At 42.4% G+C, this 16,085-nt stretch overlaps 4 protein-coding genes and 1 long non-coding RNA gene across 7 annotated transcripts in view; 2 read left to right on the top strand and 3 right to left on the bottom strand.

The window, feature by feature from the left end:
- The window catches only part of LOC120830835 (uncharacterized), a 192,074-nt gene extending 190,735 nt beyond the window's left edge, over positions 1-1,339 (bottom strand). For all 3 annotated transcript variants that reach the window (XR_013452013.1, XR_013452014.1, XM_040195766.2), the window contains exon 1: positions 1,078-1,339. The gene's annotated coding sequence lies outside the window, so the exon portion shown is untranslated. The remainder of the gene's footprint in view (positions 1-1,077) is intronic.
- On the top strand, positions 461-2,280 carry LOC144386314 (uncharacterized). Its single transcript, XR_013452016.1, has 2 exons — positions 461-655; positions 772-2,280. It is a non-coding gene; the product is annotated as an uncharacterized LOC144386314 (long non-coding RNA).
- Positions 1,940-8,994, bottom strand: rnf10 (ring finger protein 10). Its single transcript, XM_040195771.2, has 17 exons — positions 8,423-8,994; positions 7,629-7,813; positions 7,311-7,516; positions 7,138-7,228; positions 6,865-7,049; positions 6,637-6,773; positions 6,243-6,397; positions 5,995-6,120; positions 5,629-5,869; positions 5,154-5,287; positions 4,870-4,987; positions 4,676-4,777; positions 4,442-4,579; positions 4,232-4,323; positions 4,033-4,090; positions 3,160-3,324; positions 1,940-3,062 (listed from the first exon to the last, which is right to left on the bottom strand). Exons 1-17 carry the CDS (start codon positions 8,571-8,573, stop codon positions 2,989-2,991), a joined length of 2,358 nt encoding a protein of 785 aa, XP_040051705.2. The 5' UTR covers positions 8,574-8,994; the 3' UTR covers positions 1,940-2,988.
- A 266-nt stretch (positions 8,995-9,260) lies between these two features.
- On the bottom strand, positions 9,261-11,149 carry pop5 (POP5 homolog, ribonuclease P/MRP subunit). The gene is made up of 5 exons (XM_040195785.2): positions 10,788-11,149; positions 10,561-10,703; positions 10,117-10,266; positions 9,938-10,021; positions 9,261-9,726 (listed from the first exon to the last, which is right to left on the bottom strand). The coding sequence occupies exons 1-5, from the start codon at positions 10,805-10,807 to the stop codon at positions 9,629-9,631; spliced, it is 495 nt and encodes a 164-aa protein (XP_040051719.1). The 5' UTR covers positions 10,808-11,149; the 3' UTR covers positions 9,261-9,628.
- A 37-nt stretch (positions 11,150-11,186) lies between these two features.
- Positions 11,187-16,075, top strand: unc119b (unc-119 lipid binding chaperone B). Its single transcript, XM_040195784.2, has 5 exons — positions 11,187-11,519; positions 12,468-12,581; positions 13,237-13,345; positions 13,459-13,631; positions 13,758-16,075. The coding sequence occupies exons 1-5, from the start codon at positions 11,285-11,287 to the stop codon at positions 13,868-13,870; spliced, it is 744 nt and encodes a 247-aa protein (XP_040051718.1). The 5' UTR covers positions 11,187-11,284; the 3' UTR covers positions 13,871-16,075.
- Positions 16,076-16,085: the final 10 nt, after the last annotated feature.

The raw sequence follows: 16,085 nt of genomic DNA, 5'->3' as shown, positions 1-16,085 counted from the left end.
TGTCAGTCATTCCTCACCACATATAGATAAATATGAGATTTGTGGGAGCTGAAACTATGAATGCCTTTTAACAGTATGGTCTGCTGCCCTTTTCCGTGAGGTCACCCCTGCACTTCTGATTTTATGTAGATCAACAGCTGCGTTTTAACCACGGAGGTGCTGATAATTGTATCTGAAAGAGGAAACAAAAGGACGAGGAATAACACTGAGGAAACACACAGACTTGTGAACTTTAGCTGGTTGAGAGGAAACTCCTTCAGTGGGATGGAAGTATAAACATACGGTGGTGGTGGGTCGAGCAGCACAGCAGGGGTCAGAAGAATGGCTGCCTTTTTACTGCCTACAAGTAGTATTACCTTACATTGGACACATTACTGAAAGCTACAAACAACATGTCTTGCTTTTGTTGTTGCATACCATTTGTTGCGGCCGAGAGATGTAATCGATTTCTGGCAGGACGCATGTACAAAAAGGGAGCAGGATTACGAGCGAGATGTGGACGTCAGTAACCTGGTTCGGCCAGTTTTACAGAGGAAACCTCATGACAGACAATGACAAAGAAGGACGACATCCAGCCAATCGAGGTTCGGCTTTAAGGCATTCTTGCAAACAATAAGTCGTCTAAGAAAAGGGGCAACCACAATTAATCACCAAGGTGAATGCGCCGGTTATGTGCACAGATAATCAATTAAGAAACGTTAATAAAGATCGTTTGTGGTTATTAGCTTTGTATACCACAGCAATGTCCATTAATATCGTTCTTTGCGACAGGTCTCTTCCTCCTGCCCGGTCCGCCTCCGCATCACGGTGCAATTGAAGAGAAAGAAACGCAGTTGTCCGGCTCGCGACCGGAATACTTTTAAAGAACAAAAACCGACGGAAGACAAAGACGCACGTAGGGTCCAAACTCGTCTGATAATTCCAGACTTCAAAATAAAAAGGGATGATAAACTAACAGGAGTAGCTGGCTGGCTAGCGACGGCTAGCCAACGACTCGAGAAGCCGGACTCGCAAAATGGAAACACTGACCGAACCTGTCTCTCGCTGGCTGTTTGATCCGAACCGAAGGCAACTTACCGAGTGGAAAACTCAATTCCGCCGCTTCTCTCGTCGAACCAACTTCAAAGCATGATACATCTTTCAAACAAAGAGGGAATAGTTACGAGTCGTGGTACTTGGGTAACACGGGGCTAGCGGCTAACTTAGCTGGTCGACTTAGCCAGCCCACTGGCTATCGCGTCTCAGGTTGCAGTGTTGTTGACAGGCTGCACTAAACAAGCCGACTGGCTGGTTAGCCTCCGAACCAGTTATGTCACCCAGCACGACATCAGTGTTCCGGTTAGCACTTTCAAAATAAAGCGTAGCACAAACATAGATTGGACTGATATTGCGGCCAAGTAAGTATAAGGACGGTGGTATTACAGTATGTCCGAAGGAACTACATCGATTCGGTCAAATATAAGATACCTGAGTTACAGTCAACCATCGGTGCAACTCGTGTATTTAGCGTGGAAATTCCAGACTTCCGGGTTAATATTGAGATGAATGTGGATAACTTGACTTCTGTGTGCTTGATCATCCGAGCGTGCAGAAAATGACCCCATCTAATTTAGAAATTATATGTTTTTAATAAACCTACTCAGTTTCAAAAGATTGTACACAATAAACCAATGGCTCGTATCTCTATGAATTAAGATACCTTTTTGAAAACGGAAACCAACATAATTCAAGTATTTTAAAAGCCTTATGCATTTTATTAATGTCTAGCCTCCTTCCTAGCTTTTTAGTAATCAAATTTATGCTTTTATGATAAGTCTCTGCCGCTATGGTGAATAAATTGTAAAGGCATCTGGCTTTTTAGGGGTGCCCTCATGTGGTGAGAACTAAATACCGCATATCCTTTATTATGGTTGGCATCAAATAACACCCACAACAAACATTTTGTTCTTTGTGCATCATTTTATTCCTTTCAACTGACTAGTTTTGTTCACTAGTCTTTAAACTTAAAGCTCAAAATCAAAAGGTGACTTAAAGAACCCTCAAATAAAAAGAAATGATCAATCCACTTTTCTCCAGGTTTCTAGAAGTATTCTTTAAATGTCAGCAATCTAACTTCACACAGTTTCAGCACTGAAATTAACTTGGGGAGTAACGATAAAAATAAGTAAACCTTATACAACGGATTATGACAGCAGAGAAAATGAATGAGAAGAAAGTTCATACTTATGGTGTAACCACACAGGGTATGTATATATATATACACATACATACATACTGGATTTCTGTTGAAACACCTGATTTAATCTCTTTAATACAATACTGCCTTTTTACTTTCTCAGTTATATTAAACATTATGTGTGAAGTCTTTTGTTTCCAAATTCCACGGCATCAATCTCAATCCCAAAATTCTTACTTGCAAAGGGTAGTAAAATACTAATCCAAATGACCTGTGATAAATACTGATGTGTACTTTGTTTCCATGTATTCAAAGCTGAAGTTAATCGCTGATGTATGAGCAGCGAGTATCTTTCAAAACGCGCCTGCAGCTGGCTGACTGCTACTCTAATATTGAGCACCCATAAAGATCTAATCAATATCCCTCCTGGATCCTAGATGCTTGGGGTCAACTTCAGGAAAGTTGGACATTGTATGGCAAACACTGTCATAAAAAGCCTAAAGCACATCTAATGTGAGCCAGCAGCTTGTTAAAGCTTCACTGAGCGTCTCAAACAAATGACATCCATGGGGCGTTCAGTGTGCCAGAAGGCTGTGGCAAAGCTTTGAATGAAAGACTATATGGTATATTAAACTAAAGCCCACCGAAACAATGGATCAAACCCATAGGACTAAAAGCAAGAGTGAATTTCATCTACCTACTGAAACCTTTTTCGTTAGCTTATAGTTCCTAGAATTATCTGCATGGCAGTTAAAACACAAGCTGCGGGAAGATTAACTCAAGAAACAATGTGGTTAAATCAACTTCAATGTCTACTTTGTGTGAACCATGGATGTGCTGAATAGAAGTTTCTGCTTTTTCTTCTTCTTCTTCCCACTTTTGTCATCTGAAAGACAAGATACCAAGGGATGAGGGCACGTCTTAAAACAAACAATGTAGCTTAATACACATCTAAATATCAAACTGTTTCATAGATGCCTGACCTGGGTCGACCACAGGCTGTGGAGGAGCGGCTGCACCGTGGTCCAGCTGTAGGAGCGCCTTCTCAAAAGCCTGGCTGAAGGAGTTCTGAAAGCTGGGCACGGGGACACGGTCCGACCCGTCGCTCTCTCCATCGCTGTCTGCCGCTGGGGGAGCCAGCAATGGATCTGGCAAAAGATGCAGTTACACTCCTTAACAAGCCGTAAAAAGAACAGGCTTTACAGGAAATGCCAAACAAAGCTCCGATTACACACCTATCAGTACGCGCTACGCATAATACCAGCGAACACAAGTATGAATATACAAATCTATTCTGTGGTAAATAACAGTTTAACAAACCCATTTTGTGAGGGAAGCATTTTGTCAGGATTGCTTTAATGATAAATCACAACTGTAGGCAATTGAGACTGTGTTGGAGACTCCTCGGCTCTGAAGGGGTTTGGTTTACTCAGGTGCAACGTAACCATGCAAAGGCCATTGTGACCACAGAAAGAGGCAGAAGGAAATTAAATGGACGTAATATTTATATAATGCCCTGCCAGGATACAATGACAGTCGGAGCAAGTATTCTAAACAATATTTCTTTAAAAGTTACCAACTGCAATGGAATGACACTGGTACCATTATTGTAGTGCATTTTGGGCTGACTGCTGCAGCTAGCTGAAGAGCCAGCCTGCAGTTGTGCATAACGGTTTGTGTTCATCCAACTCATGCACGTACAGCAATATCAACACAGAATGCATCTCCACAAATAAAGTACGCTGGACGGATCATCTTTCAGGAGGGGACAATCAAATTTTAATCTCTAGTACTAAATAGATGTTTTGCTTTTAGAATTGTTAGATTAGATTTTCACATTCATAATCTTGCAGTACCTTTCTTTGGAGTGATCCTGGGCCCAGCATCTCCCCTGGCTTTCCCATCTCTCAGCATCTGGGACACAGCATGTCAAATATACAGGTGATATTGCACAATATAAACCCACTTTAGTTATGTGATGCTTTTACCTCATGAAAAAGGCTGTCTCAATTTATTGTATCAATATTTTGCCATTTTTCCATTTTCTCTACACACCTGTGCAAAGGACATCCAGTGGGAGTCATCCTCCACACTACCCACAATGGGGAAAGCGCTTTGCCCATTCAGATTTGGGAATGTCATCCCATCTAAAATAACAAAAGGAATGCTCAACTCATGTCCAAATGCATAAACCTTACCCATAACAGGCAGAGATTACATTTACGGCACTGAAGAATAAATTGCAGAATAAGGAGCTTCCCTCACCAGAGGAAGGGCTGCTGCTGAGAGGTGACGCAGGGGCAAGAGTGAAGTCGGGCTGAATTAGTGGGCAGCTGTTGTGAGGAGGAGATCCAAACGCTGGGAAATGGTGAAGGTTCTCCAATCCAATATGCACCTCTGGATCTGGGGAACATATCAATGCAATTAAGCAACAAACCTCAGTGATTTCTAATATGTATTGTTTGATGTCTCGCTTGTGACCGGGACTGCTGTACTTACATTTACCCTGCTTCTTGTTCTCCTCAATTTCAATCCGCTTCTCTCTGCGCTTCTCATCCCTTGCTTTCTTCTGCCTCAGGCGCTTTCTCTTCTCCAGATCATCTAGCAGTTTGACGGAAAATATATACAAACAACCGTTAAATTAAATCTCCCTGCTGCCACTGTAAATTCACATTCCAAGAAGAGGTTCCAACCTGCAAATGTATCCAGAGTCTCTTTGGACAGGATTGGCGGCTGTAGGGTCAACTCACAGAGGCTGAACTCACATGTGAGTGGCAGATGGGCCAGATAGCGATGGCGGCGACGGATCTCCTGCAACATCAAAGTTACACATCATGGAGGATACATTAGTTTGTGAAAGCGGCTTTGGGGAGAAAAACATACATCCTCACACTCTAAACACACATTACTCCATCTGCTGAAAAAGCTAAACCGAAATGATCAGAATGGCATCTGGTATGTGTTTATGTTTGCTGACCTCGGTGACTGTGTGTCCGTCTATCTCCACCACTGTGGCAGTGATGGAGTCCGGACTGGCCTCCAAGCTGCCGTATTCACGCAACAGACAGCGTACATTGACAGGATGCAGGAACATCTGCTGGCAGTCATCAGCTGGATGGGACACATGGGAGAAGGAGAAAAAAAGGTAATAAGTCGTCAACACTGACCCACCGCCCATACAGCCAAGACAAAGTATTTCATAAAACTTGTTCATGTTTAGACTCCATAACTTCCTTTTAATTACTATAAACCAGATTGTCCAGTAACATACATGTGTCAGCTTTTGATGAACAGCTGATAAGTCTAGCTAGATTCAAATCACATTGTTTTTATGTATTTAGGCAATGTGCTATTCATTTTATTTAAAATGATTATTAAGCTTAAAAATAAACACCAAATTATTTGTGTGGGCAGGTGAAAGGCTAGAAGGCTGGAGAGCAGGATATAAGCACCTTGGTAGAAATAGTAGTACGGTCCATGCACCACGCTGGTTGAAGGGCGACCTGACTCTGTCTGGCTGGCTCCGCTCTCCTCGTCGGGTTGAGGCTCTGGGGCTGCATCTATCATAGCCTCTGGAAGTTCCTCTACCACACTCTCCAAAATACTTCCAGGGAAGCCTGACAGCTGTGCCGTACCCTCCTCTGGGACCTCAGCCACCTCATCGTCAAATGCAGAGGAGTACTGCAGCACCGGCTACAAAATGATAGAAGTAGAAGCTTCGGCATTGGGGGAGAATATGCACGAAAGATAATTTGATCCAGGCACGAATAGATCAATGTTGTCAAACGAAAATGATAAAAAGATGCATTTTTAGTCACCTTGGTGCTGCTGACGGTAGTGACTACTTCCTCCTCAGGAGCAGGTTCTTCTAGAGTAAGAAGGGACAAGCCGAAACCATTTACGAATTGTGCCTTCTGTTGCTTCAGAAGCATTTCCTCCCGCTGCTAAACAATAAAGACAAAGTTAGAGGGGTAAATATCAATCCACAGGTATGTATTTTTGTTGACTGAGCACAGTCTACTGGTTCATTTTTTAGTACAGAAAAAATACACATAGCTTCAGTTACCTGCAAAAGACAAAGGGCACTCTGGATGAAACAGGCTTGGGCGTCCCCTTCCTGGCTGAGTTGAGCCTGCAGGACGGCTTTCTCTTCCTCCACCAAGCTCAGGACCTGCGTCGGAGAGGTCAGCAGCAGCTTGGAGTACGGGCTGAGACTCGTATCTAGAAAAGCCACGTCATACCGGATTGAATACAATGTGAGGGAACCATCCCCTTCAGGATTAACACACTTCCACAACATGAATACATCTTCCAACAACATAACCCAGCTTGTTCAAGGACATGAAAAGTCTGTGCTATAGAATTAACGTAAGACATTAAAAAAAAAATCATTTTGAGGACTATGCTTCTTCAGAGGAATTTAAGAATCCCTTTCATAAAAAGGTTCCCCCGTCTCTCACCTCCGAAGCGAACAGGCTCCTCCACTTTCACCCACTGAGAGCTGGGCATGGCCACCAGAGCTCCCTTTTCCCTCCGCATCAGGCGCATGGTGATTACATCTCCAGCCACGTACTGCCTGGTCTCCATAGCAACCACACTGCAAAAGGAAACAATTGCCAAAGAACTCAAACAAAAACATGGGAAGGCTTTACCGTTTTCCTTGTTATGCCTTTTTAAGATACGTTTACCTCTTCAGGTCAGCGGTATTGACTGCCTCATAGCAAATGGGGCACTTGGACCAGTTCTTGTCACCAAGAGACAGGTAGTGCAGCATGCACGGCCAGCAGAAGATGTGTCCACACCGGGTGATGCGGGCCGACAGAGGGGGGTAGAGGCAGATGGGGCAAGACGGCACCTCGTGACTGTAGATGCGCTGCAGACGTAGACAGATGGATTGTGATTACGTGCATCAGGGAACATGACTGAGGGCTTTATTACTGACACACATGTACCAAACTCACCACTTGCTCCACACAGTCCCAGTTGACCAGAGTGTCTGGATCAGTGAAGTGAGCCTTGTAGTCCTGGTCATCAGTCACCACAAACTGGCAACTGAAACACACAAAGTCTGTTAACTCCCACACTTCTAGGCGCTATGTGTTATCTGAGGCTTTGGAAGGAGGGGGTTGCTCACTTGGCCTGCAGAAAAAGCTCCTTGTTGAAGGGCTTGTGCTTGTGGCCCCATTTGTTTCGGCGGCCCCAACCGAACGGTCCCCCATCTCCGACGCCACCGTTACCTCCACGGGGTTCAAAGGAGAAGTTCAGCAGGTGGTTGAGGCTTATTTTTTTAGGTCCAGCAAACTGAGCCGGGCTAAACTCGGCCTGGCGAGTCTCTGCTACCTGGACAGGCAGAAGCGGATAACCATCAAACTGATTAGATCGTTGTTATGAGGTCTATGCCGCAGGATAGATTTTTTTTGTTATTGAAGGATAATCAATCAAGAATACTCACCTCCTCCCGTCGTCCTCCACCTGTAACTCCATACTGTCGTCCTCCACCTCTCTGAGGGGGTCTCTTCTCAAAATTTTTGCCTTTCTGTGAATTGGTGTGGCGAGAGCCTTGGAAACTTTCAGTTTTAGGAAAGGAGGGCTCGCGCTTGCGGCTGTAGCGCTTGGAGCCTCCATTGTTTTTACCTTCTGAGAAAAATAACAAAAAAACATTCATAAGTGACATGAACACCAAAATATTATCTTATATATAAAATATTAATTTTGCTAATGCCTGATTTTTAAGCTGTTTATCTTCTGGGGGTTCATGTAGAATATGTATCATAACTAGTGTTGTTGGTAACTATCAGGCCTTCCGTAGAGAGTGCAACAACAGACAGTTTCCTTAACACACAGACAGCATGTTGCAGAATTGAATTAAAAGGGGCAACTGAAGGTCACACATTTTCTAACTTCAACGTGGGATTCAGCCAGTTGTTCCCAACCAGTTTAAAAGTAAAACTTTCTTTCTCCAAAAGTGGGTCGTTAAAACATGTCGTGTGTGTGTGTGTGTGTCTGCATGCACGAATCCGAGCAAAGAGAGTATTACAAAATACAGCGTGGCGTGTGAGACGTCACAGCGCTGCCTGACAGAGGGCAGCACGTCTGAGTGACTCCAGCCCCTCCAGATAAAAACAACCGCCGAGGCGCTGCGAGGCCCCAACAGGCCACAAGGCGACGAGTGTTTAGCTGGGAGGACACCATGTTTGATAACTTGGGAGCGACGTGTCTGCGTTGTGTGCGGAGGTCTCTTTTCACCTGTTTTGGGTTTAGAGTCGCCCGGTGTCGGGCCCGTGGAGCTGGAACGGGGCGGGACCTTGCTGTTTGGGTTTTTCTCCATGTTCGTCCCCGTGCGGTGAGCGGTTCTGGGGCAGAGCTCCGGGTAGAGAGCCGCCGAGCTCTCTAGCATCAAACGGAAAAACTAAAGGGGAAACCGGGCGGTAGTAAGTGCGGGGCAGGCAACGAAGGCCCAGATTCATTTCTGTCAAACACGGCGACCCCATTACGGCGACATCTTGGCAAAAAAAAACAACGAGAAAAAAAAGAGACACGATTTCGGCGTCTCAAGTTATGGAGGCTGAGAGGTTGAGAGGAGGAAAGCTCGCCACGCGCAGCCAAGACACACCAATTTAAGGTTGTTTTTCTTGCTAGGGAAAACAAAATGCCCTCAAAAAGGCGTTAAGCGTTTTCCAAAAGCTGGAAAACGTGATCTTTTAGAGATTTTGACAAAATATCTCCGTAACAACGGGATTGCACTAATGGCGACGGGTCGCCAAACGGGAACCTGAGATACCCGGATGTTTCTTGTGCCGCCTGCAAATCTGTTTGGTAAAGTCGGAACTATGCATTGTGGGAAATGTAGTCGATGAAGCTTCGTCAACGAATATGACAGATTTTTAGGCGTTTAATAATACAGTTTTTGTTTGGGATAATACACGGGTTAATCCTTCAGTAACCTGACACGGCATGGTCTTTGTTAAAGATTAGGCTGTAAAATGTAGACTGATATCAACAGAATGTAGACTATTCCACATCTCAAACAAAATCATTTAGCAACCAATTGTGTGAATGTTTGGGTGCATAGAAAGTACAGAACTGGTTTTCAGAAAGTGTTTATGTAGACAAAATATGAACAACCATAAAACATAGTATAATACAAAATACTTTATTGAAAATGAAAAATTGATTTTCAGAATTAGGCCATATTAGGCCATCATTATTTGTACTACGGGATTGCAGTTATATTTTTGCCGACAGGCTATTCTGACAATTCAAATCATTTATGTAACAAACATATAATGTGCACCTGAATTGAAGATAGGCATACAGTCAGTAAGATATATTTACAAACTGCTCAGAGAAGCTGTATCATAAAACATATTTCCAAAGAGTGAGTTATGCATTTCTTCAAATGCTTAAATGCAAGCCTGTAACAAACATTGTCCGTTGCCCTTTACTGTTAAGTCAATCTTCATCGTCATCACTTGGGAAGTCCAATCCTTTCCTGTTTCCTTTTGTTAGAGTGCACTTCAGAATAGATTTCTTTACCTGTTGTTTTTCTTCTACAAATGAAAAAAAAGATGAAACAGTCAAATGCCATTTTCTTAAGTATTGTATTGTGTAGTATTCAGTAAACAAAACCTTGCAATACACAATTCAAAAAGACCGTAGGTTATAAGATTCTAATGCATTACACAATGAATCCTAAATAAATAAATGGACCACCTATTGCATTGAGTTGAGTAAATTAAATACCATAATTAAATTCCATACCTTCATTTTTACATTTAGGTAGCATTCGATGGAGCTGCTGGGTGTTGTATCGGATCAGAAACTTCTGACAGGTTCTAATTGTTCCTATAAAAAAAATAAAAATTGTGTTCAATTCATATTTAGGCTTGTCAAATGGCATGTCTGGTTGATTATGGGATGTGGGTGGATGTTTTTATTACCTCCCACATGCAAGCAGTTCAGAAAACATGCGATGCTCTGCCCACGAGCTTCAATGCTGGTAATGAAAGGCAATGCAGACCAGAGGAGTTTGTAACACCTTTTTGGGAAACGCAGGAATACTATTCCAGTATGAGCGTTCAGATATTTGACTGAAGAGAGAGAGAGAACAGTGGGTGCCCAGTTAATACTACGATATCCTTCAGTCCAGTGTAACTTAGTATGGGATTGATTTAAGATCAATCTCATCACGAGTTACAGGGCTGGTGGAATAATTCACATTCTCAAGTCAAGGCAGCCAAACCACCTGCATTTGTATTGTTTCCATAATTTACGTAACGTCAGGGCTACATTGAATTTTCTCTGTGTATGCAATTGTAAACATAACGCAGGCATGTTACCTAATGGGTATTTTTGTACTTCTGTTAAGTCGAACCACCGCTCACCAGAGAACCTGCTGCTGCACAGTGCTGCTCCGTAGTCCCCGTGCACGCGAGCCACCGCTTCCCTCACTGACGCCGCAACTGCTCGGTCATCCAGCAGCAACAAGTGGCGCCTGTCCGGAACGATGACTTCGCACAGTAAATACCTACCGACCAAGAAGGGGGCCGTCAAAAATAACTTTGGAAACGCACAATTTAAACAAACAGCACACGAGGGACACATGTTTTACCTGGATTTCAATCGCACCATCGCGGCTCTTGTTCTTCTTCCGTGGGAACTTCCGTCAACAGAAGGCGCTCTACCGCCCGGAGAGCGGCACTAGCGCCACCGGCTGTAGTGTACTGCATGCTATACTAAAGTAACCACGAATTAGTTTTCCCGAACGGAAATAATAAAAAAAAAGAACGATAAGGCCTTCCTATAACAAGTTTTGGGTGTCAAGCAAATGTTTAAAGACCCAACAACATGGTCTGGTTTAATCAAAAGCGACATTGTAACAGAAGAAATGTAACACACCCAGTTAAAGAGGAAACGGGAGGTTCTGGGTTTTAAACCATTCACACCCCTTCGGTAACTATGACAATAGCCATCGCTCTTAGCCAATCACAATCTTCCTTTTTTGTCTCCCATACACGGATAACGCCATCTTGAAATTGCACCCGCAGTTTGTTAAGTCGCTCTCAAATTAAAAAACAACCTCTCTCCATTGTCGTGTCAGTCTCTGGTATGAACGGTTCGCAAAACAAATCGGCACCGACGGTCAGCAAGAGCCAGACGGACGCAGACACCGGGTCGGAGAAGAAAAACAGGGATCGAAAGACAGGTGGCGGAATGCTGAAGAAGCTGAAGTCGAGGCGCAGTCAAACGGATAAGTGGCCTGTGGTCACAGAGGATGAACTGCGGGCTCTCGGGAGAGATATTACCCCGGACAATGTCCTGGGTCTCCGGGCGGTCACGGAGGGTACGTTATGCTAATTTAGACCTAATAAAAGTCGTTAAACCGGCTAAACCTGCGGCTAAGCCACAGTGTCCTATGCTACTTGTGGCTAAGTGACGAGTTTTCAGATCAGTTGTCTCCAATGTCTCCATTAAATCTAATGACTAGTCACTATGTACAATTGTTTAAACGAGTAGCGTTAGCATTTGTCTACCTATGTTTTGAGTTGAGTGTCGATACGCTTTAGCATTAACCAAAAAAGTAGGAGATATCCAGGGGCGTAGCAGGGAATTTGGGCCACCAAGAAGGGCTCATTTCAGTATCCAGGGCCCCCTGTGTTAATAGCTTTTTTCTTGCAAGTTGGGGGGAAAAAACGTTTTTTTTTTTTTGATTACAAATTATAGTATTTGGCAACAGCAGTCATGTTTCTTTCCAGCTAACAAATACCACTGTGTTTACTACCAATCGTTACGTTTTGTATTTGATCTCAGTAATTTCATCCAATGCTTTTTGGCCCCCTTCCCTTTGGTCTCTTGGAAGCGCAACCGTTTCACCCAAGTTGTACCTTACTGCCCCGCTTCAACCATCTCAGTCATCGGACACCCCTCCTCTACCTCAGTTTAACGCTTAATGCCTTCCATTGTTTCTTTGGCCCTTCCTGGAACAACAATGGCTTTGCTTCCCCTCTCTCTCGTGACACTGTTGAAACGCTGGGAGGTTGAGCTATTGCATTACTCACAACTACTGCAAAGCTCAGGAGCCAGGTAATAAATACTGAAACCCTAGTTGGAAATTATGGGATATCCCGGTTCTCAGATTAAGGATAATCCTTTTGTGCTCCAAAGTATAATTATCAGCACATACAAATATCAATGAAGTTCCACTGATGACTAATGGTTGCTTAATTGCTGTGAGATTGATCAATGCTTATGTCTGTCTTAAAATGAGCTTGCCACTTTTTTTACATCGCAGACTATCTGTGCAAACCTGAAGACAACGTCTTCAACATTGATTTCACACGTTTCAAGATCAGGGATCTGGAGACTGGAACAGTGCTGTTTGAGATCGCCAAACCTCCTAACAGCAGTAAGTGACGTGTTAACATAAAATATGCAACTATTCACAAAGCTCACAGAGGCGTTTCTCTGGTACATTTGTTTCCCTCAACAAGGCAGGTTTTTCTTGTACAGCCACAGCTCTGTAAAGTTATTGATTGTCTGCTTACACTTCCTTGCAATGTAGCTGTTCAATTAGACTTGTTTTAATCCGTATCATCACATGGAAGCTAACCCTGTGTAAGTTGTGTAGTTCTGAGAAGCTGTACTGTTAAAGCCCCCCGGTGTTTCACAGTCAACAAACAAAGCACCGTGTCACCAAGCACGAGAACGGCATACTATCCCAGGGGCATGCTATTTATTGTGCTCACCAGAAATACATTACATAAGAGACCAGAAAGTCCCACGAGTAGAGTCAACATTTAATTTTCATGGCTTGATTACTAGTATTAGTAAGTAACAAATGGATACAACTTTTCAAGAAAGAACTATGGAAACTTAAACTTAATTACTATTGTTCTTACTACCACTGTGTAACATCAGCTTAATCCCATTTTTTTTAAATATATCTGGTGAATTATAGGTTCTATATTTTTTGAAATGACAGGAAATTTAACGTCATGTTGAACAATGGCATGTCCTGTGAATATTGGATGCAAGCCAGCTAAACCTTTTTTCTGTATTAGGTCCTGTTGAGGGTGAAGAAGAGAGCGGAGATGTGGACATCAGTGCAGGGCGCTTTGTGCGATATCAGTTTACACCAGCCTTCCTAAAACTGTGCACAGTTGGTGCGACGTAAGTAAATCAACAGTAAGATTGAAGCGCGTATAAACAGAGAGCATATTAATCTGACTTTTATGTTCTCAATTGACTTGTCCTTTTTTATCGTTGCTGTTTCTAAACCTCAGTGTGGAGTTCACGGTGGGCGACCGGCCCATCAACAGCTTCCGTATGATTGAGAGGCATTACTTCCAGGGACGCCTTCTCAAGAACTTTGACTTCGACTTTGGATTTTGCATCCCCGACAGCCGCAACACGTGCGAACACATTTACGAGTTCCCACAGCTGCCAGATGACCTCAGTGAGTTCATTTTACTCAGCCGCCAATGTTTATTAGGTTGCATGCATATTTTCCCATAATAATCAATGTTTAAATCTCCGCTTCATCTGCCCTTCCTTTGTTCTTTTCTTCTGTGTTCCTCTCCAGTTCGCCAAATGGTGGCACACCCTTACGAGACCAGATCAGACAGTTTCTACTTTGTTGACAACAAACTCATCATGCACAACAAGGCAGACTATGCCTACAATGGTGGTCTGTAAAGCCTGAATGGACAATGTTTGCAATACTTTTCAGGATATTCATTTCCTGCATAACGACCGGCTTTTGGGTGTACTGAGGTATTCTCTTTTTTTTGGGGCATTCCAACAAACTGGACAACATTCTTCAGAACCAACAGACCATCTGCCTTAATATGAAATCAAGGATCCATTCATCAGTACCTCCATTGAACCCAGTTTCTTTGACTCCGGGGAATGTTCAGTCAAATATTTCTGATAAATCTAACTGTAACCTTTTTGTTCTGTCTTTCGGTTTGTCATGCAAGTATCCTGTTTCCCTTTCGCCTTTACGTTTCTTGCCGTCTCTGCTGGAAAGGGACATTTTGAGTCAAAGACTGTTATGGCTAAAATATTAGACTGTGTTAGCCATAACGTCATTTACTTTAGTATATAGTTGTTATCAGTTGATTTGGGGATTAATTTTGCAAGTGACAATTGTGTTTCTCGTGAGGAAAAGCGAGCATTAACTAGAGTTTTTACAGTATTGTTATTCATAGATGATCATGTAGCTTAAGTTAACATTGTTTGAGTATTATTCTTTTTTTAAATATCTAGTACCAGTTGACATTCATTAAAGCAGTTTGTGTCAGATATTTAAATTTTCGTTCTGTTTTCTAAGAAACATTTTATCTTTTTAATAGGACTTTTTTTCATTCTGTTTTCAAGAAGAATAGCATTAGCTTTTTTCATAATGCCAGCTCTTCACTCGCTAATATCTGTTACCGGTTTTTACAACACACTTGGCAGTCGCCTGGCAATATAGTGTTTGTTCTATTAAACTTTGGAACGCACTATGATGGAAGACAATGACAAGATAGCCGCATAAGTTCCTTGACTTGCGTTATCTGCCATAATTCAAAGTCTTTGATCTTCCCCTTTAACCAATCAAATGTGTAAGCACAGTTATTTAACCGCTTGAGTTGATTCTTTACGACTTATTTGGCACAACAGCTCTTGTATGGAAGCAGTGGTGTGTACCTATCAAACTGGTTGCTCAGTACATCTTCTGCCGCTGCACACTCAGGTCCTCAATCTATCAATGAATACGCGCTAGCACACAACATGACAGCACAGGCTGATGACGCTTGGTAGTTGATCTATTTTTATTGAGGCGGTTCGATAGATGCAGAATTATCATTTCTCTTTTCATAGCAGCAATGCTTTGAGGATTTTGTCCGATGAGCCGGTTCCATTTCTCTGATTTTTAACTTTGTACAGACGTGAATGGAACTCAGCAGCTGTCTGAGAGGCCAGAGAGGATTCTTAAATGGTCAGCATTGCTATTATTATTATCATCAAGGCATTTGATTCATGCGAAACCACGGGAGTAGTCTAAAGGTTATTTTCATATGTTACAAAAACGATCCATTTACTCTTACATTGTAACATTATTCCATGTGCCTTATTTCCTGGTATTTTTTTATTTGGGGGGGTTTCTATGTAACCATCATCCATCTGTGTGTCTGAAGGGAAGAGAAAGCAATATTGCGGGTATGACTGTTGTGAAACATACTCTTATTACGCCTATATTTGGAATTTGACTGTTGAAAAGCAGTGACAAACCATTATGTAGCTCATTTAGAACTCCAATAATTGTGCTATCAGGGAGCTGTAGCCTTCACTCCACAACCCGGGACGACCTTTTTTTTTTGTTTTAATTATTTGGTTTAAAAAGCCGTTTGTTGGACTGTTGTTAAGCAGCACAAGTGTTGTAAGAACTAGAAATAAGTGCATTGCTTTGCCATACAGTATCGGTGGTAGTAAAATAAGATGATAAGAGCCTTGAGAAGTGGCTACACTCTGAACTAAGAGAATACTGAGCAAAACATTCATTCATTGTGTGACCTGTTCCTAAGACACCTTTGTTCATAGGCTAATTTTATTGTAATGTCATACCAGAGTATATAAAAATAGCAAAGAGATAAGCAGTGAAATCATAAGAAAATTATCAGGGATTTGGGGGCTTTTGTATCTTCCAGCTAAATGGTTACTATAGCTACGTGACTTGTGACTTGATTAGGTGGCCTTTTTAAAACTTTGTATTAGAAATGTAAACTGGGGAATCTATTATCTAGGTTTCACTTTGTCTAAAAAAATATGACAATTTGAATAGAATTACCAAGATTTCATTTCCATTCTGATCAAAGTTTGTATGACGACAGTGATAAATAAAAGCGGAGTGAAAAACCTGGTTTTC

The sequence above is a fragment of the Gasterosteus aculeatus genome, chromosome 13, assembly GCF_964276395.1.
Source record: "Gasterosteus aculeatus chromosome 13, fGasAcu3.hap1.1, whole genome shotgun sequence".
Classification (NCBI taxonomy): Eukaryota; Metazoa; Chordata; class Actinopteri; order Perciformes; family Gasterosteidae; genus Gasterosteus; species Gasterosteus aculeatus.
The sequence above is the reverse complement of the archived record's forward strand: the minus strand, read 5'-3'. Positions and strand labels throughout refer to the sequence as shown.

Excerpts from the sequence above, each read along its gene's own strand:
- rnf10 (XM_040195771.2), bottom strand. The coding sequence starts at position 8,573 with ATGCTAGAGAGCTCGGCGGCTCTCTACCCGGAGCTCTGCCCCAGAACC. Across the intron at positions 6,774-6,864 it reads AATACCGCTGACCTGAAGAG|TGTGGTTGCTATGGAGACCA; the intron begins GTAAACGTATCT and ends TTCCTTTTGCAG. Across the intron at positions 3,325-4,032 it reads CAGGATCACTCCAAAGAAAG|ATCCATTGCTGGCTCCCCCA; the intron begins GTACTGCAAGAT and ends ATCTTTTGCCAG.
- pop5 (XM_040195785.2), bottom strand. The coding sequence starts at position 10,807 with ATGGTGCGATTGAAATCCAG. Across the intron at positions 10,704-10,787 it reads ATGGTGCGATTGAAATCCAG|GTATTTACTGTGCGAAGTCA; the intron begins GTAAAACATGTG and ends CTTGGTCGGTAG. Across the intron at positions 9,727-9,937 it reads ACCTAAATGTAAAAATGAAG|AAGAAAAACAACAGGTAAAG; the intron begins GTATGGAATTTA and ends TTTCATTTGTAG.
- unc119b (XM_040195784.2), top strand. The coding sequence starts at position 11,285 with ATGAACGGTTCGCAAAACAAATCGGCACCGACGGTCAGCAAGAGCCAG. Across the intron at positions 12,582-13,236 it reads CGCCAAACCTCCTAACAGCA|GTCCTGTTGAGGGTGAAGAA; the intron begins GTAAGTGACGTG and ends TTTCTGTATTAG. Across the intron at positions 13,346-13,458 it reads CTGTGCACAGTTGGTGCGAC|TGTGGAGTTCACGGTGGGCG; the intron begins GTAAGTAAATCA and ends TCTAAACCTCAG.